The sequence below is a fragment of the Sus scrofa genome, chromosome X (genome assembly GCF_000003025.6).
Source record: "Sus scrofa isolate TJ Tabasco breed Duroc chromosome X, Sscrofa11.1, whole genome shotgun sequence".
In the NCBI taxonomy this organism is placed as follows: Eukaryota; Metazoa; Chordata; class Mammalia; order Artiodactyla; family Suidae; genus Sus; species Sus scrofa.
Window position 1 is genome coordinate 98445017 of NC_010461.5, and position 24412 is coordinate 98469428.

Below are 24412 nucleotides of genomic sequence, written 5' to 3' on the forward strand. Positions count from 1 at the left end.
CTTCTGCCTTTTGTAAACCCCCGCCTCTATTTAAAAATATTGAAAATGATATTTTATTTTAAGGATAGCTTATGACGGCAGTGGCATAAACACAAATTCCTATTGTGTGTGAAAACTTTTTTTTCCAGCCTAAAAAGTTCACCTTCTGATTTGAGAAGAAATTCTCATATTTTTCTGGGACCCTTGAAAGTCCATGGGTCCTAGGCCCGGTGTCTCTTGAGCCCAATGGAGAAGGCAGCTCTGGGTCACATGTCTGGAATGGTACAAGACAGACAGCACTGACAGAGGGGCGAGTCCCCCTGGGAAGGACAGGGATCCCAGGCCTCGCCAGAGAAGGAGCACAGGTTTGGGTTTCAGGAGTGAAACCACCTTCCCCAAGGCACAGCTTCTCCAGGGTAGGAAGCATCTGGTACCTTAACTCTACGGCCGGGCTCTGATTGGAGGCCTCTAGCTCTGAGGACCCCAATCACATCACCCCACTCCAACCACTGTTGTAGAGACAGTGAAGTTCAGGTGTCCTAGAAAAGGTGTCTGTCCTCATGGCCTGCTCTTGCCGCTGTGGAAGGGGAGAAAGGTCAGCTACTGCCACCTTGGAGGCTCTTGGGAAGTCACGTGGCTTCCTGCTCTTTCCCGACCTCCTCCCTCTCAGCATCACTTCCAGGCCAGTCCCCTGGCCCCGATGCACTTGTCTTTGACTTTTCCACATCTCGCCCACATGTCAAAGGCTTAGCTCCAGCCCGCCTACTACCAGGAAGCCTGCCCTGATCTCAATTCTAAGATGAAACACTGTGGCAGGTAGAGTTTATACCTGCAGCTTAGAGCCAGCGGTCTAGTGCCCATGTGTGTCCAGGGATGTCCTCATCTCGATGTCATCTCCTGGAGGCAGGGGAGTCCGGTCTTCTCCCTCTTCTGTGACCCTCAGAGCCCTCAGCACACACCCAGTGCACACACACTGTGGACAAAGCCTCTTGGTACTGCACATGCACTTTAACTCTGGGCTAAAAATACTCACAATGTGTCTGGCAGCAAAGACCCCATCGACTATCGCACAACAGAAGGCTGCAATCACACCAAAGCTGATAAAGACGATGGAAGCCACCAGCTGTGGGGAGGACAAAACAGAAGTGTCTGTTAGCCTTCCACTCTCGCTGCTTCTGGAGGCGAGGCAGTCTCCAAGAGACCCCGCAGGGACACCCTTTTCAGTCACCGGGGGATGAGTGGGAGCAGGGGGAGGAGGATGCGGACAAAGGGCCCCTGAAGCACTTGTGACATTTTCAGGGCAAACTAAGAGATTCACTCCATGAGTCTGTGGGCACCACATGAAAAGGATGCTGAGGAATTACGACTGCGTGGCTCCTCCATTCTCAGACTCAGAAAAAAGTTGGCCCTTTTGACATCATGTAGTCCAACCCCCTATTTGATTTATTATGGAACTGGAGAGGGGAAGTGATGTGCCCAGCATCACCAGCCAGTATATGGAAGAGCCTGTGTCTGCCGGCTCCGCATACAGTGTTCCTCTCCCCACTCCCTGACCCCATGATAGGCGTTGAAGAAGATGGGGCTGATGCTGAGGCCTCACACAACCCCACCTGCCCTGCTTCACTGCTCAACTCATTATGGCTTAGATGTCAAAGGCATTTTACAAGGGTTGACATCTCTGAAACTAATCGACTCTGTGCGGTATACATAAAAATTTTGGAGTTCCCATCATGACTCAGTGGAAACGAATCTGACGAGCATCCATGAGGATGCAGGTTCGATCCCTGGCCCTGCTCAGTGGGTTAAGGATCCAGCGTTGCCGTGAGCTGTGGTGTAGGTTGCAGACATGGCTCGGATCCCATGATGCTGTGGCTGTGGCGTAGGGCAGAGCTGCAGCTCCGATTATACCCCTAGCCTGGGAACCTCCATATGCATGGCCCTTAAAAGACCAAAAAGGAAAAGAAAGAAAGTACAAAAAGAAAAGAAAAGCAAAACTTCAAGTACGGAAAATGTTTGCTGGAACCAGACTGTTCTATTCTCTGATCATGTTAGATAACAGAAATTTTCCTAGTAATGTCTTTCATCACAATCCAGTGTGGGGATAGGTGTTTCAAGGTGTTTCCAGGGACAGGGGGCAGTCCTGCTGGAGCCCACCATCTGCCCTTACTGACCCTCAAAACAGCCTCCTTGGGGTATTGGGGGAAAGGGGAGGGAACAGCATGGCATTAATACCATGTTCTCCAGGGAGAAGGAGGAAATCAAAGTCAAGGCCACCCTAAGGTTCTCCTGTCTCAACAGGCTAGGAGCAAACACTGATCTCCTTTGGGAGTTGTTCAGAAACTTCGCCCCATAAATCTCACTTCACAGCACTGCAGAGAATTGGTAAATAATGGATGAACAATGTCATGAAATTGGCATTATTAGCTATGCTATGATCGGCTCTACAATTAGAACTCCCCTGTTAATCTGAATAATTTAAACCCAAAGTGCAAACACCACTGGCAGCAGGAGAGCCCAGGTGAAATGGAAGAAGGGAACTATCAGAACCCCCCTGAGGGCAATTCCCCACATGGCTGGGGGAGAACATATGGTTAGAGTTCTCTGTCCCTGGAGCTATTACAATATCTGATTAAACTTGCTGTTAAATAGACCCCATTATCAGAGTCTAGATGCCATAGAGACTTGTACAGGGGGAGCCTAATCAGTCCACCATCTGACCACTCACCAGGCATCATGATTTACAAGCCTATAAAACTGCAATACGCTGCCATACGCTTGCAATTCGGTCTGTACTTCCGTCTCTTGCCCTCTAGGAAGTCTTCTCAGGCTGAAGCAGGAAAATACAACAGCTTGCCCTTGTGGGCCCCCATTAGGGCACAGAACTTGTAAGTCTGACCTCCTGTTATATGCTTCCCCTCACCCTGGACCTTACCACATACTTAGCTTTGAACTATGGGTGATGGAAATACTTAAGGTTGGCTTCGTAATTTTATTTTGGCTTCCTCTGCCCCCAATATATTCTGTTTATTAAAGGCCCCCAGATTGGAATCTCCTAAAAGGCAGGAACCCTCTGCAAAAACTTCCCCAAAGATTATGCATCAGAGAGGAACATGTGAGAGTTGTCAGGAAGCCAGGGCTGTGGCAGTGGAAACTGGAGAAGCAAAGGGGGTGTAGGAAGGGACAATGACCTGACCAGATAGGCTGGCACACTCCTTTGGGGATGAGGAGCAAAGTGAAGGGCAAGATGCAGATTTGCCTATCCCTGTGGCTTAAGGAGGCGAGCTGGGCCACTGAGGCAGCATCAGGCAAGGTGAGATCAAGCCGCACATGACAGGGTCACTTTAAACAAGTTCCCTGGAGGCTTAGAAGAAAAGTCAAAGTAACTTTTTTTTAGAGGCCCCATTTGGGCCACCATAAGGAATGTGTTACTTATCTATAGAAATATTGAACTTTTTCGGATGATGAATTTGACTCCGTAGTGATGAAAACTTACCATCTGCCGTTTGTTCTCTACGAGGTTTGATCCGATGATTCCGAGGAATGATCCAAAGCCGAGCTGCAAAGCAACAAGGCATACATAGCATGTGGGAAGACAGCCAGCCTGAGTGTGTGATTAGTCCTGCTCCGGGACCCCATTCCGGATAACAGAAAATACCTGGGGTATAGCTGCTGAACCTTTGCAGCTGCTACTCACACAAATACAAAGTATGAACAAGGAAAGTATTTCTCCCACAATTTGCCAATTTTTCCCTGGAGATATGAATCACACCTAAAAAGAAAGGCATGTGCCCAAAAGCTAAAATTAAAAGTCAACCATAGCTTTTCAGAGACTGCTTACTTCAATTTCAATATCTATCACGTAGCATGTGACTAGTGAGTCAGTATGAGACAGATAATGGTGAAAAGCACGCATTATATTCTGATCTTTATCTTTCATTTGCAAAGAGACCTTCTACCCTGATGCACGAATTACAAAATAAAGGTTTGAAATAGCAATTTTTGATGCACCTGGCACACTAATCAAACCCAGGAAGTATTTTAGAAATCAGCAAGTAAGTACCTTAACTTAGACTTACCGCCCCCGCCCCCGCCCCCGCCCGCAAAAGAACTATTTTTTGGAAAGCCTGTATTTGTGGTTGACCCACTGCAATTTACATTAGCACTTATTCACCTCTTCTTCTATCTCTGCTTCATTTATGGACAGAAAGCATTCATTAAAGGGTGAACAGAAATGGCAGTGTAAAACCCTTAAAAACAATTTCCCTGTCTAAGTGGCTGGGATGCTGGCTCCGCGCAGCAGATCCCACTTTCCTCTCAGTTCTGCCATTAGTGGATTGAGTCTGACGCTCGCAGCTGAAAACGACCACTAACCGAGGGCTGTTGACAGGGATGAAAGTGGAACAAGTAAAAAGTGGTGGGAAGGGACCAATCAATCTTAACACAAGTCCAATGATGTAGTTCCACTTCTCTTGAGCCTCCCTAATGATCTGGCTTTCCATCTGCAGCCTTGCCTCGGCTCACAGGGGCATCTATTTCAGTCTGAGCCCCGCCACCAAGCCTTACACTTAGGATTGGAAATCTAATGGACCCAAGGTTGGGTAGGAGCTTAGTGGGGTAAGTGTAGGGGGACTGGATGGTTGTCTCAGAAACCCAAGAATGGAAAAGAATGAAGGGAAGGAATGAAAACAAATTTCCAAGGACTTATCTTGCAGGGCCACTCAGCCAGCAAGCCCTCTTGGGAAATAGGAGCTGGAGAGCGTAAGGGTGTCTCCCCGGCCATGCAAGACTCTACCGAGGGCATTCTCACTCGGCAAACTATGCCTGTCTCCCACCTGGTCTTATTTGAAATGTAATTAAGGAGCTCCCTGGTGGTGTAGCGGTTAAGGATCCGGCATTGTCACTGCTGTGGCGCAGATTCAATGCCTGGCCTAGGAATTTCCGCATGCCCCAGGTGCAGAAAAAAAATGCAATTAAAATATCTTATGATAAAGTATAGTGATTAAAACCTGGTCATCAGGCGTTCCCATCATGGCTCAGCAGTAACGAACCGGACCTAGTATCCATGAGGATACAGGTTCGATTCCTGGCCTTGCTCAGTGGGTTAAAGAGATAGTGTTGCCGTGAGCTGTGGTGCAGGTCGCAGACCTGGAGTGGATCTGGCGTTGCTGTGGCTGTGGTGTACGCAGGCAACTACAGCTCTGATTAGACCCCTAGCCTGGGAACTTCCATATGCCGCAGGTGCGGTTCTTAGAAGACAACAAACAAAAACCTGGTCATCAGACTAACCTGGCTTCTAGCCCCAGTTCTTCCACTTGTGTCTGTGAGACCTTGAACAAACTGATATCGCTAAACCTCATTTTCCTTAGCTGGAAAATGGGGACTACAGTAGTGGCTGTCTTACAGGGTTTTGTCAGGGTTAGCCAGGATGGTACAGTCCAAGAACTTTGCACAGGCCCTGGCACAGTGAGTACTCGGTAAATATGAGTTATTATTCTAGTGCTTATTATTACTATTTTTAAAGACATTCTACTTTTGAGCAGCTCTAACCTGATTTGAGCTGGAAAATCCTATCATTATTTGCTCTATTTCATAAGAGTTTCATATTCTATCCTATCTCCCCTTTCAAATATGTTCCACAGCTTTTATTTTTCAAGAATAATTCCATGAATAGCCTGTGCTTCTGACACTCTGGGCCATTGGTGGAGATTGAAAGTCAGAGGCAGCTTCTTACATGGAAAATAAGTCATTTTAGTGAGTGGTTCATCTGTTTCCACAGATATTCACTGAATGTCTTCTGAGCCCCGACAGCAGTCTTTGCCTTAAGACAGGAAGCAACACACTCGCTATTCCTGACACTCTCAAATAACACTCTGATGCCGGTGACCGGAAGAGGTGGGGTGAAGCCTCATGAAACCGGCTGGAAAGACAAGGTGCTCTGGGGCTGGAAATCCCAGGTCAGCCAGTTCCTTCACCCAGTTCCCTCCCCTTGCCTTCCATTCCATTTCTGTTCCACTCCAAGTCCATTTTCTAACACTCACTGAGTACTTTTGCCAGATAAATAAGAAGACATGGCCTCTGCCCTCAAGGAGTTGATAGTCTAGTGCGCGACGCACAGACTGTGGGTCAAGGACCACAGGCGAGGCACAAAGAAATACAGGAGCAAAGAATAATCCATTTTGTATTACATTCTTGGCTCTGCTACTTACAAACGATGTGATCTTGGGCTAAGTCCTCCATCACTCTGCACTTCAGTTTCCTCATCCCTAAGATGGGATCATAATGGTAGCTACCATACAGGACTGCTATGAGGATTACCTGAGATAAGGTATGTACACAGCATGACCTGCATAAGGTAGGCTGCTAAATAGATGGTGGTTCTAAGATTTCACAGAGTAGGAGACATTTTTTTCTTGTCTTTTTTTTGCTATTTCTTGGGCCGCTCCTGCGGCGTGTGGAGGTTCCCAGGCTAGGGGTCAAATCGGAGCTGTAGCCACTGGCCTACACCAGAGACACAGCAATGCCAGATCTGAGCCGCGTCTGCAACCTACACCACAGCTCATGGCAACGCTGGATGATCGTTAACCCACTGAGCAAGGGCAGGGACCGAACCTGCAACCTCATGGTTCCTAGTCGGATTCGTTAACCACTGCACCACAACGGGAACTCCGGAGGAGACATTTTTAAATGAGGTCAAAGACAGGCAGAGTTCACCAGATGGGGAACTTATACTAATTGAGTTCTGGCTGGAAGAGTTCACTCATCTGGGTGACAGCTTGAAGAACTCCCCCGTGTCATTAAAACTACCTGCCATTTGAAAGAATTTGAATTTAAAGAAGCACCTGCCCTCCACGTTATGTTACGGAGTTTGGGGGAGCCTGTAGCACTCCCATTTGATAGACAGCAAAGTGGAGGCCTAGAGAATTATATGGACACGTCCCCTCTTACCACAAGTTCATAGCAGGGCCAGGACTAGTTAGCTCCCTTGACTAACAGCTCCCCTGACTAACTCCCCTGACTGAAGTTCCCCTAACAGCTGGTGTTCTTCCAGCCACATTGTGCTGAGTGTGTGGCCAGGGTTAGCAGAATAGTGACCTTTACCACTGCCCCCCAGGGAAGAAGGTTTCTGCAGGAATGGAGCAAGAAGTCCTATTTGAGGAAGAGCTGAGGGGGTGAAAGTAAAGAAGGAAAAATCAACAGAACTTCCTGAAAATGGGCAGCGGCTTCTAGCCCACTGTTTGCTCTCCTGAGGCATCAGAAAGGTAAGCTGTGTGGTCCTCCCTTGAGAACAGCATGGAATCATGGTATGTTCAGACCTTTGGACCTCCACCCTAATTCCCCATTACCTGAACAAATAACCAGTTTGCTTTGTTTTGGCTGCCCTCCACTTGTAGAAGAAAAAAAAAAAAAAAAAGACAAATCATTAGAAATCAGTCAGATTCAAGGGCTCTTTTTAGGCTGTGCCCTATAACCCATGCCTATTCCCCATCCACTGGGGCAGAGGCTCAAAAGGACTAATCATTCAATAAGTATTAATTGGACATATACTCTGGCAGGCACTGTGCTAGACCTGCGATTCAGAGACCAGGAAGTAGGGCCAAGACCAAAGAGACTCAGCCTCGAGGACCTGTATTAGGTAAAGGGGTCCACAATCCCCTTCTGTAATCCTGAAATCCACAAAGCTCTTAAAAGCAAAAGGGTTTTTTTGTAACCAACTTGGTGGCAAAACCTGATCTTGAACTGATGTGAGGTGATTTTATGTTTATCTACTTAGTGTAAAAATCAATTTACTGAAAAAAGATGAAGGTGCTTGATTATGGGGTGCATCTCAAGACTCCCCTGGGTTGTCAGATAATATGTTATCCTTCTGAAATTTAAAAAAAAGTCTAAATTTGCAAACACATTTGGCCCAAGGGTTCAGATAAGGAATTGGAGACCTGTATAAACACAGCTAAATGAGAATATAGCCCAACATCCCACAAAGCAGAGTGTTAAGTCTTTTCCAAGAACCATGAGTATAGGGGACCTGTGGTAGGGAGTTCAAAGATGGCAGACACCACTGTGGACCCTAGCAGTGGGGAGATGCCCAGCTGTGTCCTTAGGGTGGGGGAGGACAGAGCATTTAGATAAACAGAGAGAGCCCAGGAAGGATGTTCCAGCCAAGCCATGTTCAGGGGACTGTGAATTAACAATTTTGGCAAGAGAGGTACAGAGACCAGGCCGAGGGCGCCTTTAGAGAGCTGTGAATCACAATGCTAAGGGGGCACAGGAGGTCAATGAAGGGTAATCTTATCTAGCAAATCAAGACTCAGGTCTCATCTTTGAAATGTGCTTACTAAGCTAGGAACTTTACTTTAGAATGATCTCATAGAAACATTTCCAACACGAGGTAGAAAAAAATTCTGCCTAATTCACGATAAACCACAAAATCCCACTATCCAGACCTCCTTGTATTTCCTGGGCATTCCCGTTAGTCAAAACTTTGTTGGAATTATCAAGAGTCTTCACGTGTGAAGCTGAAGCCACACTGGCCTAGAGAAGCTTTCTGAGCTGCTGATTGTTTTGAACCATCCCTAGTGTCTCTGCCTCCTACTACCCCATGGTGACGATGCTGATGTAATTTCAACTAACCTAGCCCACCTCCCCTGCCTGGGAAGCAGGGCAAAAACTTCTGGTTTCTTTCCTGAAAGAAAACCCAGGCTGATGTGGTCCCTAGCAGTACAACAGCTGGGGGACAGGGTGCCATGGAAAAGGCTTTCAGCACTGATCAGGTGGCCAACTCCATCTTGTGGGTTGCATGGGAAACACATTTAGAGGCCTCACCGTCCTGGACCTAAGGTTCGAGTTAAAGAGAAGGAGCGGGCTCTCTCCCCTGCCTTTTCCAGCTTCATACAACCAAGGCGCTTGCTTTTTAAGGCCTCCAGAGTAGAAAGCTCACTGGAGCTCTTCTGGAACATGATATGTCAATATCTGAGGACTGTAAGGACAATCCTAAGCCAGTCTGTCTGTGTTGGTTTTAATTATTTTAAAATTGTACAGTTCAGCCTGGACAGATTAGCACATTTTTAAAATAACTCTAAGTAGAGTATAACCTTTATTTATTTATTTATTTATTTTTTTAGGGCCTCACTTACAGCATATGGAGGTTCACCAGGCTAGGGATCTAATCAGAGCTACAGCTGCCGGCCCACACCACAGCCACAGCCACGCTAGATCTGAGCCGCGTCTGTGACCTACACCACAGCTCACAGCAATACCAGATCCTTAACCCACTGAGCGAGGCCACAGATTGAACCCACAACCTCATGGTTCCTAGTCGGATTTGTTTCCACTGCGCCACGACGGGAACTCCTAGCACATCTTTAAAGATGCCTGTTGTACACGTGTTTTAGGATGATGATGTCACATTCTAGCTCAAGTAGAGTAGCTAACATCCTATCATAATACACCTCATTGCACAGGGCATCTCATCTGGCAAAATAAAGATGTCTCAGAAAATTTCACGTGACTCAGAGTTGTGCAGATACAATCATAGTTTTCAATGCTTGAGATCTCAGTATTTAAGTGAAATGTATGGTAAGTCTTCTTTTAATCTAACAACTGCTCCCTAATTTGTCCATCTTAAAATTTTGAATTCTCATGTACACATTTAACCAGAGTCCCCAAACAGCAGCGTTCCAAATAATCTGACATTTTTTCACAAATCTCTACCATGGTCATTTATATTCAAGCCGACCAATCCGAAGTATAGAATGTGAAAACGCCACGTGATGCTACTCTGGCTTTACTAATCGTACTTATTGTGTTTTAATTCTTCAGGTGGTCTCTGACCCGCCTGCATTAGACTCCCCTGGGGTGTTTATTAAAATACACACCACGGTGGGGAAACCACTGGCTTAGAATTTACACAGTACCTCTCTAATAACCCAGCTATTCACTGAGCGAAAGCAGCCCAATCCCAGATAACTCTGGATCTGCAGGCTTTTATTGTTTCAGAGGCGAGTCGTCATTGTATTTGTTACAACAGGATCTGACCTATAAACTCGAATGGATTTTTCTGCCTCTCAACCTGCAGTCTTTCCCCTCTGCACTTTCTATAATTAAAACTCATTTTGAAGAAACAAGCTACAGGAACTCTAAAAGCACATTTTTTAAGGTTAAACCATAGGGCACACTGCTAGGGCTGGCTCTCAGCTCTCTGGGTAACATTTCCACATTAGGTCTTACGAGACACACGCACAGACACACGCCCCCACTGCTTTAACTTCCAGTGCTAGCTGAACATCAGGTACTCGAATAACAACAATCACGCGCCCTCCTTCCTTTGTTAATGTATTCCAACCCAGCCACCCACTGGCAGATATTCTACAGAGAAGGTTCAGAGGCACTGTGCATGAATAGCAGTTGCTACTCTTAAATGACATGGAAAATACCTTCCCCTCACCCAGAGAGAGTCTGAATCTTGGCTTGAGTATTTGCGCATCAGCCAGAAATCTTTTACTAAATGCAGCTACCTGAGGCCCACAAAGTCACGCAGACCCTATAAATTGCTCTCCCAAGCCATCAAAATGCCATCTTACCCCCCCTTCCTCCGTCCCTCCCCCCTTGTGTTTAAAAATAAAACCCAATTCTGCTGACGACTGGTTTTCTTGCCTCACCACAGGAAGGGGACGGGGTGAGCTCTCACATCACATGCTTGACAGAGGGCACCAACCGGTGTCTGTGGGACACCTGCCCTCGGCTGGGGGGGAGCCCTGCTGGCCCAAGAGCGGGGAAGGAACTTCTCAGGCTGGCGGGGTGGGGCGGGGCGGGGAGCAGGGCCTTCAGCTGCTGGGAGCCCACGTCAGGCTGGCTCTCAGGCTATTGAAGAGGCCGACTGTGGAATCGGTGACCTAGGCAACAGGCGTCAGGCTTGGCCACTCACTGCACTGGCTTGTCAAAGGCATCCATCTTTAATCTCTTCCCTTTCCTCTGCTTCTCTCTTCAACCCCAACACTCCAAAAGAGAGAGAGCGCGCGCGCGCGAGAAAGAAAAGAAACAAAACACCAAATAATGTCTGACCTCTTCACTAACCTAAAATATTAAAATAATAATAATAATAATAATAATAATGCAATTTTAAAAAGAACCATCCGAAACGTCCTTCCTGCCCTCTAGCAGTTCCAACTGGGGAGTCATTTAATTGCTATTCAAAATTCAACATATGATCCAACCTCTAGAGTTAGGGTTTTGGGTGCAACAGCAGTGTGTGTAGATCTAAAGGAGGTTTTGGCTTGGTTTCCTTTTTCTTTCATTTTTCCCCAGCTTGACTGAGGTATAACTGACCAACGAAATGGTATGCATGTAAAGTATGCTGCATGAGGACTTGACAGAAAATGAGCTTTGGCGTGCAAAGTGTTCGGCAGTTTCCATAGCGGACTGCATGCAGCCTTGGGATGGGGAAAACAACCCACTGCAGTATGGAAGGAAACGATTCGAACTCTTGTTTCCTGATTTTTGTTTATCTAAAAGAATAAGAAACGACAAGTTACAAATATTCAATAAACAGACTGTCACTGGCGCCCTCCCTCGGTGTGAATGTCAGGTGACAAGGCCAGCTATCCTGGCAGAGAGGAGGACACATTCCGAGGAGCTAGGCAGGGAGGGAAGTTGAGGGCAGTTCTGGATAGCCTTCTCTGGTCTTAACTAAACTTGATCCAACAAAATGGATAAGTCATTTGGAAAGACTCCTGTTGAGAAACGACGAGTTAAAAAAAAAAAGAAACCACAAGTTGAAGATGACCCTAATATTGTAAGCCCAGCGAGCATGGAGAAAAAGAGAAAATGACAGGGCTGACACGTGGACCACTCCGGGTGAGCTCGTTGTCAACCACACTGTGAGATCCCATTAAAAAACAATGACACCAATGCCAACCGAAGCATATCTGATGAGAAAGCCCCCAGTATTCAAAATGATCCAGGAGGTTGTTGGAAACAAAAATTTGTAGCCACTCCCTTTAATGAGACTTCATGCCAAGTACATCTCATTCCTTGACATTTTAGGATTAGTACGAGGATATCAAAAATTAACAGGTATTTCGTTTTTACCTAATTTTTGAATTTCCATTTTTCTATGCTTGGCAAACGTGTATATACTTTGTAAATGAATAAAGACACAAATTGTAGGAGTAAATATTCCACATTTTTCCTGGTAGGAGGGCAGGATCACTTTGTGGTAGGAGGGCAGGTCAGTGCTGTGGGTCATAGACTGTCAGGCTGCAGGGGTCGGCAGATTTCAGGTAAGATCAGGTGACCTCTACTACATATAGGCAAGCAGATGCCCAGAGAGGACAGGATCTCAGCCTAAGGTTAACACTGCGAATTAGGAACACCTCCTCAACCAGAAAGCTGAGGGCCTAGTGGTGAGATGACTTGCTTGGGGTCACACTGTTTGTTAGGGGTAGAGCAGGGCTTCCTGATTCTTATTCCAGTGCTCTTCTAAATGGGCCCAGAGTTGCCTCTCTATAGAAACGTAGAGAACTATAAAGGCGGAAAACTGAGCAAACACAAAAACTCAAACAGAATTGAAAACTATCAGGGTAGAACCAAATGTCTGTAGCCAGCAAACTGCCGAGACCTACCTATGCCTTTTATACTTACAATAACTCCTGGGTAGTAACCTCCAACAGTCACATTCTGGGTCCTGGTGGTTGCAGCGAGGCCCACCGTGAGTATTAATACGGACACAATAAGCAAAGTCACGGTGACATAGATGGAGTTTCTTTTCCTCCGATTGAAGGCTCCTGAAAGCACACAGAGAAAGTGAAATTGCTCATTTCGGCCAGAGAAGGGATAGACTTGAAAAAAAATCACGTGGAAGGTTTTCCTTTCCTCCTCCACCTGGTAACTGGGGATATCTCTGGGGAGTGGGATTATGGGGAGCTTTAGTTTTCTGCAGTTGTCAGGTGCTATGTTTACAATCATATCTATTATATTTCCAGCTTAAAAACTTTTATATATATATATATATATATTTCCAGTTTGAAAATAAACAACAGAAGGAAATTGCACCAGTTACATAAAACCTAAACAAATTTTTGTGCTTTTGGCATTCAATAAAAGATGTGTCATACCCACTTAGTGTAATGGTTTTTTTAAGCCAAATTATAAGGCATATGATAAATGGAAAGTGTACTGTGGTGGTATTAAATAAAAATATTTTAAAGCCAATATGCAACTGAGAAGAATTCTTTCATAAGCCAGAGATACGAAATTTCATTTTCAGTGTAAATATCAGAACCAAGCCAGGTACTGGGATTTTTTTTTTTTCTCATTTATTTCTGACATTTGCCACCTCATGTGTAAACTTAAAAATGGTGTGTTGGCGAGATGTGCCACATAACAAATGTGTATAATAAAGTAAGTGTTTGGAGGCCATTAGTCCACAAAGATATGTATCCGGGGAAGCAGATGGAGAGGATTATAACTTACAGTGTTTAAGCTTATGTGAGGGTGACATAAATACAAATGATGAGAAACTCATTCTTCTACTCAATGCTTATCAGACATAATAACGCAAACCAATATTTTTTTTTTTCGAAAACAGGCTTATTAAGTCAGATAGAAAAACGGTATCTAGACACGCTTTTCACCTTTCTTTTTTTAAGGAATGGAGCCCTGCTCAACACACTACATGAGTTTCTCTGGTTGGGGAGGGGGTTCTCACCAGGAAATGCCAGGGATGAGCTACCACCTAGGAGTGCTCATAAAAATCAGCAACTGGGGGGACTTGGCCTGAGAGTCCAGTTCTCTAGGGGGGAAGATGAAGGGTGGGGAGCCTTGTTATGCTGGGGTTGCCCACCCAGCTGGCTTGGCTGTCATTTATGGGCCTCAAAGAGGCCACTGGGGACTGTTCCTAGGACCCCGTCCTTCTGGGAGGCCCCACTGCAGCCTCAGGAAGCAGCTGCCATTGAAGCTGCCCAGACTGCACCACTGGGAAGAGGGGAGAGGGGATGGAAGAAGGGGGAGGGAGGCGAGAAAATCAGCAAGCCGGGGAGGCCTGGTGGTGATGAGAGGAGGGGGCTGCGGGGCGGCCCTGCAGCCCCCAGCAGGTACCCCGTCCTCGAGGGAAGAAGAGCAGCAGGAGTGCCACCCTGGGCGAGCCCCACCGTCCTGCTCATCTCCCCCAGTGCGGTCCCTGGGTCCCTGGGTCCCTGCCGAAGGCTCCGAGGGAGGTGGGAGGGGCTGGCGGTCTCTCCCCTGACGTCAGCCTCGAAAGTGAGGGATGTGACTCATCAGGGTCATTTCTAATACGGCTCTATTCTAGGACCATTTTACATGGACACGTAGACGTGGCCTGGGCGTTTAGAGGCACCCACAGATGAAAGCGGCCACATTGCACCCTGGGAGGAGAGGTAAAGAGAGGTGGGAACCGAGGCTCCTCTCCAGGGGCCCCGAGTCCAGCCTCCAGGGGTGAAAACATCAGGAGGCGGGAGACACCTGTGACCTCAGGGCCCTCTGTGTGAGAGGGCTATTTGGGATGCAGACAGGGAGCTGACTGCTGGCCAGCACGCTGGAGACTCAGGCTGCGAAGGGGTGGGGGGGGGCGGGATTTATTTCTCCTGTTTATCTAAAGGTTAGTTATCCTTCCTTAAGATTTCCACGGACCCTCAATAGTCTCTACGCCAGGGTCCCTAAGTCCATTCCATGATAGCTCTTCTCAGTGAATTTGCCACTTGGCTCCAGAGGGGCTCTAACATAAGCTTACCAACATCACCTCCCTCCCCCTGCCTTTCTCCTGTGTCAACTCGCACCACCTAAGCCCTACCGGCCCCTAACTAGCAAAATGGAGTGAGGGAACGAACGTCTGGACACACCAAGGGTATCTTTGTGACACACGAAAGTGTCTCAACACCTCACACGGAAAACACGTCGCCTTAGAGACTAGATTTGGGGGAGCGTGTGTACACGGTCTTTCTAAATTTGGGAGTATTACTCGCCTTCTCTTTCCCTGCCAACTGGCTTTTGATCTTATTCACAGCTCCTGAGTCTCCTTTGCAAATATCACTCTAACTCTTAAAAGCACAGCAGCCGGGTCAGAAAAGTGACTCAGCAAACCACATGGTGTCATTTGAAAATCCCTTTTTTTTTTTCTCTTGCTTTTGAACCTGAATTGAAAATCCAGTCAGTTGAGAAACCCAGGCAGAGATCTTGCAGCTCCACAGGGGCCTTGCCTCCAGACGGGATGAGCTTTGGCTAAAATTCCTAAGAAAACTCCCCCTTCACCAGGTTGAATATTCTCTGTCCCCTCAGGCCCTCCTTCAAGTCACCCCTTATTTTACAGTCTAAGAACTAAAACTGGGTAAAATGAACTTATTTCTAGTTGCACTTGGAAAGCTGACCCTTTTAAGGAACCCCGGGATGAGTCCTTTTGAAAAGTGAAGAATCACCTGTCCACTCATGTTTAATGGCAATTTGACTTATGTCACATCTACTTAGAGCAAGACACACCTGTCCTCTGAAAGGGTGGCCCAGGCTCCCAAAAGGCAGCTCACTGTGTCTGCTGAGGGTAGTTTCCTGGTGGTTGTTCATTAAAAGGGAGAAGCAGAGCTCTGTTCACATTAGGGTTGAATTTGGGGCCTTAGATGTTCCCATCAACACAGGAACATCTCATCCGATTCTATTTAGTAAGTCAGCATATCAAAAAACCTCGGACACCATGAGATACTTAAATAAAGCAGCAGGTATTTGAAAACAGTGCCCACCACAGTGTCTGATACCTAGTGAGCTGTCAATACTTGTTGAATAAACAAGAGGCAACATCTCAGAATCGATTCCTTTCTAATCAAAAAGGCTGTGGGGGGAGGACTGTGTGAATTAATATCAGTTACATTCATAGAATTGATTTTTTAAAATAGGCTACACCTGAGGGCCCCCCGGAACTAAAAGCCTTCTGGCCAACTAGTGTCACAACCCCAATGTCTCTCACTAGCCTGCCTTCTTGGCACCCAGTATATTTCTGTTTGGACAACAACAACAACCACCCCTGCAACCAACAGCAGTGGGAGAGTCTGAATCCCGTCACTGGCATCACCTGCCCCCCTCCGCCCCCAGCAGCCTCCCTGCAGAACTACTGCAGCCCTCCCTCTCTGCAGTGCCCCACCTCCACCCCAGATTCCTGACGACCAGGAGGCTCTGCTCTAGAAGCACCCAATTATTTGCTGTCTCCACCCTTCCAAATATATAGCCAGCCTCTCCCTCCTCCCGGTTCCCCCCACCCCGTCAGAGCCCCCACCTGCACTGCGGTCTTGGAATCCCTTCCTTCCCCTGAAACCTGATCAAAATTCACCTCCTCCAAGAAGTTTTTCTTGATCGAGCTCACTCGACTCTAATCACTCATTATTTCATGTCACTGAGTTCCCAGATACCTCACTTAGTAAGTACACTAATTCTAACTGTTACAATAACAACGGGAATTGTGGGTCTGGTCCACAACCCATATGATGTCCACCACTTCCAGGATTATGAATCTGACAGGAACTGAGGTGTGGGTCGCCAGAAGGCAGGACGCCTCTCTCTGCTCACTTGTTTTTTCACCTTGTACATGTTCTTGATTCCCCCCCTTGATCATAGGGTGTGCAATCTGTCAGAGTGCAGCAAGAAAGAAGGCCCAGTATCCTCTCCTGTGCACACTGTGTTGTTGTTGATTGGCTAATCCTTTGGGCTGATCTTTGAACGCATAAGGATTTGCTTACCTGAGTCAGCTTTGCCACACAGAGAGGGTCCCAGGAAGTCCCAGCCTTGAGCATCCGTGGAAACAGGTGGTTGCCTACACAAGGGCCGCAAGGCTCTGCCAATCTCCCAAACATTTCCTCAAAGGTGCTGAAATCCCCCTCTTTGGGCAATTCTTGGACCGGAGACATCCAAGGCCACCGGTGATTTACAAATGTGTTATTTGCGAGGGAAGTGCCCTGCTGTAGTAGAGGTGCCTCAGCGCCTGGGGGCAGTGTTGCCAAAAGGGAGATGGGGGGGCTGCTGGGAGGGGGGGCGATGAGGGAGCGCCGGAGTCAAATGACCAGCCGAGCGCCCGCTCCGCTCCCGGCTTTGGGCTAATCACGCATCCCCAGCCAACCAGCAGGCTCAGAGTGCAGGCACCTTGGTGCAGTGTGTGTCTGTGTGCTTTATGTTTTACTGTTTTGGCTGCGGCGGTGTCCTGCCTGTAGAGGGACCCCCCCCCACCGAAACGCTGCCCTTGGAAGCTGAAACACTAACCCACCCAACCCCACTTCCCCTCCCCCCATGCAGGGAAAGGTGGCAGTTGCCAGGGCTGTGTTAAGTGGGAGTAGCTCCTAAGTAGCCTAGACGCTGATTCAGGCCTCGGCTGTGTGGGACTAGCGCCAGGGAACTCCGAAGAGACTCCCCTGACCAAACTCTGGAAACCCAGGGTTACCACTCGACTCGAAAATTTGCTAGTGCCCTGGGCCTGCAGACTTTACGAAGCGGCTGCGTGGAGCGGGCTCCCGCGTTCATATGGGCTCTGGGATTCTTTTCCCGCAGTGTCGAGTCTGGGCTGGGAGAAGCCCTCTCATCTTGTTGCGCAGATCTTTCGGGAAACGCACGATCGCCTAAGGGCCCCTGGGAGCCCAAGAAAGAACTCTCTTCATCTCACAGAGCAGGGTGCCCAGGAACAACGCTTTAAGCGCCAGGCCCCTAACCTGTCCACTCCCACAGGGGCAGACGGGCGGGCGCGGGCGGCCGGGTTTGCAGGTGGTTGTGGCCCGCTGCGGGGATGCGCGTGGCCGAAGCCTCGCACTCTTCCACCCAGCCCTTTCTCGCGCATCGCTCGGCGTCGGGTAGCCAGAGCTGCGTTGGCGCCACAGCTGGCCAAGGTGAGGAGTGCATTCTGTGTGCGTGCGTCTGTGTGTGTGTGTGTGTGTGTGTGTGCGCGCGTGTATGCGCGCGCGCGTGTTGGAGAGAGACAGAGAGAGAGAGCTGGGCTGGGGTGGGGGGAGTCTGGTACTGCTGGGTTCTGGATTCGGACCCGAGTCCTTGGCCTCAATTGTACCACGTTGCAAATAACTACGCCCTTAAAAATAAACAGCAAGTTCTTACACTGAATATGAAAAACCATTGAAAATACGGATCTTTCTACTCGCCAGGAGACAACACTTTCTGAGGTCCCTCCAGTGAACGAATTCTGTTGACGCTGGGTCTTTCGCAAGCAGTAGGGAGCTCGCGCAAGGGTTTCAGCCCTCTCCCCGCCCCCTCCCCTCGATGTTCCCGCAAATTCTTCAGAGGAGACCTGAGCAGATTGGATGACAAGAATTCGGGACGGAGGAATTTTGCCGAATGTAAAGTATGCTGGAGAGAATTCGATTTTGTTCAAGTGTATCCGAGGCGAATTTTAAGGTTAGGTGGGATCATGGTTCGACAATCCTCTCCCGCTCTCTTGGGCTCCCGATTAATTTCTCCACCCAGTGAAATCATAGGTCTTGGGAAGGTGTCTAACAGCTGAGGGGGACTGGGGTTTGTTTGTTTATAACTACCAAAAAGCAGCTTCGAGGGGCAGCCAAGTTGGTACCTGGAGGTAGTTGTCCCCGGTTTTCCTGGGGAAAGGTGTTGAACCAAATTAGGCTAGTGGGTTCCCCCCACCCCCTCCCTTCCACCCGGAGAGGAAAAGCGCGACTTCAGAAGATGCGCGGGCTCGCGCTCGCTCTTTCTTTCTCGCGCTCTCACTCGTCTCCTCCATCCCCCCACCTTTTTTTTTTTTTTTTTTCACACTCACGCACATTCCGTGCTTTTGGAGCAAAATTAGGAATCAAATTCAAGGAATGTTGATCCTGCCGCTGCAGACGGCGGGGCTGGGCTGTCTTGAGTGATTCCTCAGGAATTCCCCTCCTGCCAGCCCCCCTCCTCCCTCCTCCCCCCCGCCCATCCCCCAGGGTTGCGCAAACCCCCCATCAGCGAGGTGCAAGTCAGCCCCCCCCCCCGCCCCACTGCAGCTCTGAATTTCAGGGCAGCTTCAACAGAGTTGGGAGGGGGCGAGGACTGTTTCTTCTAATTGTCGTTAGTCGAGAGCGCTTAGAAGTGACGGGGACTTTGCAAAGAGGGAGCGTCGAACGGAAAGCGAAGGCGCAGGTTGCAGGGAAGTGTTTGGATCCCCAGATAGCTGGGATTTACCACCGGCTGCAAGTCTGTCGACACACGCACACAGACACGCACACACCCGCACTCCGGGGCACGGACACTCGGACGCAAGCTGGGCGCTCGCATCTCCGAGCGTCACCCCCACCCCCGCCGGGCCGCTCCCCTGGGGCTGGGGTGCGTGGACCCCCTCCCTCCCCCCTGCTTACCGCCCCCAGGCTCCCAAGGCGGCCGGGGCGCCCGCAGTCCCGGGGGCAGCGCATTTCCCCCTTGCCGCCGCCGCCCCTTGGAAGGGCGGCTAGACTTACCCATGGAATCCGGCAGGGACATGTCGCTGGACCGCTGCTGAGTCAGGGACTGATGCATGGTGAAAGCTGCCCTGTGGCCCCGGCCCCGGCCCCCAAAGCTGCTTCACGCGCCCCCGGCTCAGGGCGCCCCGCAGAGCATCCTACTCCGCGGCTGCTGCTCCCCGTCCCTCCCGAGAGCTGAGAGAGACTGCCTCTGGTTGCAAGCTGCAGCCCAAGTGCCGCCTCCCCCTCCCTTCCCCTCTACTCCCTCCCTCCTCTCCTGCCTCCCTCTGCTCCAGGAGGCAGCAGCATTGGCGGTCCGAGCAGCGACGTGCGCTTGCGCAAGACCCCCCTCCTCCCTCCCCTCGGCCCCCCCATCCTAGTTATCCACCTCCCAGCCTCCCAAGCCAGACAGGGAGCCGTTTTAGCCCCTTGGGGCCAAGACTGCGCAGAGAAAGAGGGGGAGGCTACAGCCTGGGGCCGACAGGCCTTCTCTGTAGTTTGGAGAGAGGGTCTCAGGCAAGATCCTGTTTTAGGATTTATAACTGGGGAGGGGGCAGAGTAAGAGATTCAGAGCTGAGAAAACACACACACACACAGAGACGCACACACATTTGTGCAGGTTTGGTCCTAGTGCTTCCAGAATGACATAATGGAGCTGGAGATGATCCAGAAAAGGGCCACTCTATAATCAAGGGGATGGGGGATGGTGGAAGGGGCTGCCATATGAAGATAGATTAAACAAATGCAGACTCTTTAGAAGGATGAAGGCTGGGAAGGGATGTGACTAGAGTGTATAAAATTATGCAGAGATGGAACGAGGAAACACAGCCTTATTCACCAGATCTGAGGATTCTAGAACCAACAACCCCCTAAGAGCTAGAAGGAGATTCAGCTAAAGCAAATAAGTCTCTGCACCAGGCCCTGAGTTTGGGCTTTTGTTCAAGGTGATTTTATGTCAAGGATCTCGTTTTCTCACCACAGCTGCCATGCAAGGCAGGGAGAGGAGGTATCAGTAACCCCACTTTACAAATAAAGAAACTGAGTCTCAGAGAAGGGATGAAAATTTCCTATACCCACTCAGCTATTAAGTGACAGAGGTGGGATTTGAACCTAGATCTCTTGGACTCCCAGGTCAGTACTCTTCCTGCTATGGAAGCTGCAAAGAAATGCTACTCTATATTGCATCTTGAAAACCTGAGGAGTTCATTAGCTCCAACAGGGGCAGCAGGATGAAAACACGAGTAGCATTGGAAAGAGTGAGAAAGTCATGGTCGACAGACCCACCGGGGCTTGCTAAGGGAGACTGGGGCTGTGGTGGGAACCACTAAGTTCTTCCCCAACCCATCCTTCCAGACCACGTTAGGATACTGGGCTGGAATCACTATGCTGTTAGCCCAGAGAGTGGTTCTGAGGTCCCCCAAATGGCAGAACAGGATGAGGCCTCCTTGGAGTGCCTCCTTGGAGATATCTGCCTGGTGACCAAGGGAGGTGGAAGGGGAGGAAGGGAAGAGCAGTGGGCTCCTTCTGGAAACTCAGCCCCATGGGCCTGGCATCCCAGGGAATTGACCCTTTTGGAGGCATCCATTCTGTCCAGTGAGAGCTCGCAGGTTCTGCTTTGCCAGATCTCCTTCCAGCCGCCTCCCCCAATGACTGCTGCAACCCTCTCTCCATGTGCACCCCCCAAACACCCCCAAGTCAAGTATAAAACTCTCCTGAGAGTGGATAGGATGAAGAAGGGCGCGTGAGTCTTTCTAGCTCTGGCTGGCTAACCTACTGCAAGGCTTTGTTTCCTTATCCAGGAAATGGAACCAAGTGGAACACTGCACTATCCCATCTTCCACAGGAAGAAAAGATGCTTCCTGAAGGTTGAAAAGCAAGCCCTTTTGTAAAGAACTTGGGCCCCCCAGGGACAAGACTGGAGGCCGTGTCAGGTATTATTAGCAGCCCTGCACTACAGATGCGGGTTAGAAATCTGTGATCTATGTCCTAGATAGAGACAAGAAGCCCACTTCTGTAGAGGTGTGTGTCGTAAGCATGTTTGGCTTATGTGTCATCGAGTCTCCATAGGCTCCACAGAGGCTGAAAGAAAGCCCATATTTACACCCTTGGCCTGTCTTCAGTTCTGTTTACTTGTCTCTTCCTTCCCCCACTCTAAATATTTCATATATTTAATGTGAAGAACTCCTGCAACCAGCACTGATTTCTCAGGAGTACTTCATAATTAGTTGATTTTGTTTCTGTGAAAGTAGCCTTGAAGAAAAGAGGTTTTTATACAGGCTGGAAAAGACAGCTTTCCACCTTCTTCGGGGATTTGGGCTCCCCAATAGCAACCATACGGCTAGAGATCCCTAACGAAACCAAACAGAAACTTGTTACTGCTCTGGCTTCAATGGACAGAAGGAGGACTTTTCCCTTTAGAGAGAAGCACATTACCTGTCAGTTGACACAGAAGGCGTATGTAATTTGACCTTGATGATCCAAGCCGTAAACCAGTGAGGTGCCCTTAATAGGGGTGAGCCTTGCTTTATGCAACATCTGGATTCCTGAATCCTGTGTGAAAAGGAAACATGATTTTCAAAAACACTAGAGGGGCTGGCTATTTCAAAGAACTGCGTACTGTATATTTCCTCCGTACTGTCTCAGGGTACCGCTATGGGACTTGGGACACAGCAGGCTCTCAGTCAAGTGAAAAATGACTTTGAAACCAGCAGCAGTGACAACAGCAGATCTCTCCAGAGATGGTGTGCTTGTCTGGACAGGGGGTCTGGGCTAAGAGGAGGGACTACAATGGGAACTCGGGGGGTGGGGTGGGGGGAACCCACACACATTTCAACCGAGCCTGGCACAAAGACCTCCTTTCCTCCAAAAGAAAGTTGATTTGAACTCAGAATAAGCTGGACAATTCACAAACAAGAGGTGATTTTTCATGGGCTCTATTCCGATTTTCTTCACGTCAAAACACTTGTGGGTTTTATGCCTAAATCAACTCATAGTAAAATTTACCAACAGGCGAGCCGCCTAGATGAAGGAACAGGTCTTTCATGCTAATGAAAGCTACTATAAAACTGCTTGGTTAGCTTCTGATAAAAAAGAAATTATTAAAATGGCTTAAAATAAATCCTTTTCATTGCAAGCTTAATCAAGCATACAGTGTTGCCCTAGGTTGCAAACTGTTTTATAGCACGAGGAAGCGTTTGCCAGTGGGGCTGCAGCCTGCTTCTCTCCGTCTTCTTCAAACCAATGACGAGTGCTCCCCAGAAGCCTTCAAACCACGAGAAAAATGCCAGATGGCCCCCTGCCTCTAACATGTTCACCCTGGGGACAGCCATAGCACTCCATCACCTCCTTATTTTGATGATCAGTTTGACTGGTGAAATTACCCTAGTACCTTCCTGATTCCAAATTGGGGAATGCAGACGGGAGGGATCATGTCCATATGTATACATGCACATGCTGCATTCACGCATATTGAAATAGTGGCCACACAAGTATTCACAAATGCGCGCACACACATTACATCCTAACCACTCCCTCTCTGCTGTGGTTACCACCACCCACCTCTCAGCTTCAGACTTGAATTGACCAAGGATACAAAGGAGCTTCAGAATAATGGAGAACCTGAAAGAGTCCAGACATCCCTAATTGAGACTGGAGTTGTGCCCATCAGACTACCTTAGGTCAATGCCTAGTACCCACTGCTTGCACCACTAACAGCTGAATCAGAGGAGAACCATGGTTGATGTTATTCCACCCAGGAAGCTTGACTAGTTCCCATCAGATTTTCTTTGGGTACCACTATAGCACCAGGGAACAAAGCTGGTACTGGTCTTTACTTTGTTATTTTTTTTCCTGTTCTGTGACCTGCTTTAGTTACCAAACACTGTGTTATAAATGTTTTCCAATACCAGTAAGAAATTTTTAATAACACGATTTTAAATGGATGGCTCATCATTTATTTATCCCTCCCTGTTGTGGGATATTTTAGAGGTTTCTAATTTTTCAACATTACAAATAACACAGTGAATTAAATATTTGCATCCTTATTACCATAGGATACAACCTTACAACATATGATATTCCATTACAGTGGAATTGTTGGTTCAAAAGTTTCAAATATATATTTCCCAGTTTTATCAATATGCAGTAAAGTGCACAGGTCTTAAGAGTACATATTAATGAATTTTTACAAAAATACTTTTTTTTTAGGCCACACCCGCGGCATATGGAAGTTCCCAGGCTAGGAGTCGAATCAGAGCTATAGCTGCCGACCTGCACCACAGCCACGGCAACGCAGGATCCGAGCTGCGTCTGCAGCCTATATATACCATAGCTCAACACCGGATCCTTAGGCTCCTTAACCCACTGAGCAAGGCAAGGGATAGAACCCACGTCCAATCATGGATCCTAGTCAGGTTCATTACTGCTGAGCCATGACGGGGAACTCCCATAAATACAACCTTGTAACTACCAGCAGATAAAGATGTTGAATCTTTCCCACATTCCAGATGGCTCCCTTGAGCCCCCTTCCCAGCCAACAGCCCTCCTAGAAGTAACCACTATTCTGATTTTTATCAAGTCCGAATATTTTAAATGTTTTTAATACATATTGTCAACTTTCTATAATGATCACTTGGTTATGCCTGGTACATAGCAGGGACGAATACTTGTTGAATATATGGCACTTTTGTCTATTGCTTTTTTTATGCTTTTGAAATAAAACATGACACTGTGACTATCCTCCAAACTGCACTGATGCACGATGCAGCAAACTGCCCTCTTCCCACAGTTCTGCTCCCCAGAGATAACAACGTACGGGCTGGAATGCATTTTTCCTGATTTTTTTCCTCCATGTATATATACCTTTACTTTTTAAAATTTGTCTTGAAAGTTAAATACTCCTTTTAAAAAGTAAACTTTTTCAATAGTGAAATAACGTCTTTTTTGTTAAGCATTGTAAGGGGCATTTAATAGCTTTCCAACACACCACATCAAAGTTCATCTTCAATCAGTCAAACCCATCAGTA

The 24412-nt window shown here is 48.1% G+C and overlaps 1 protein-coding gene across 3 annotated transcripts in view; it reads right to left on the bottom strand.

Annotated features, from left to right (window-relative positions):
- The window catches only part of TMEM255A (transmembrane protein 255A), a 52398-nt gene extending 32731 nt beyond the window's left edge, over positions 1–19667 (bottom strand). Inside the window, exons 1-4 of one of the 3 annotated variants that reach the window (XM_003360426.4) lie at positions 19407–19667; positions 12616–12758; positions 3473–3535; positions 1013–1102 (exon numbers count right to left, since the gene is read on the bottom strand). In XM_003360426.4, the coding sequence (XP_003360474.1) occupies positions 1013–1102; positions 3473–3535; positions 12616–12758; positions 19407–19464 (354 nt within the window). In that variant the 5' untranslated portion in view covers positions 19465–19667. The remainder of the gene's footprint in view (positions 1–1012; positions 1103–3472; positions 3536–12615; positions 12759–19406) is intronic. The other 2 variants (XM_001925258.6, XM_021080216.1) reach the window with 2 other exon arrangements.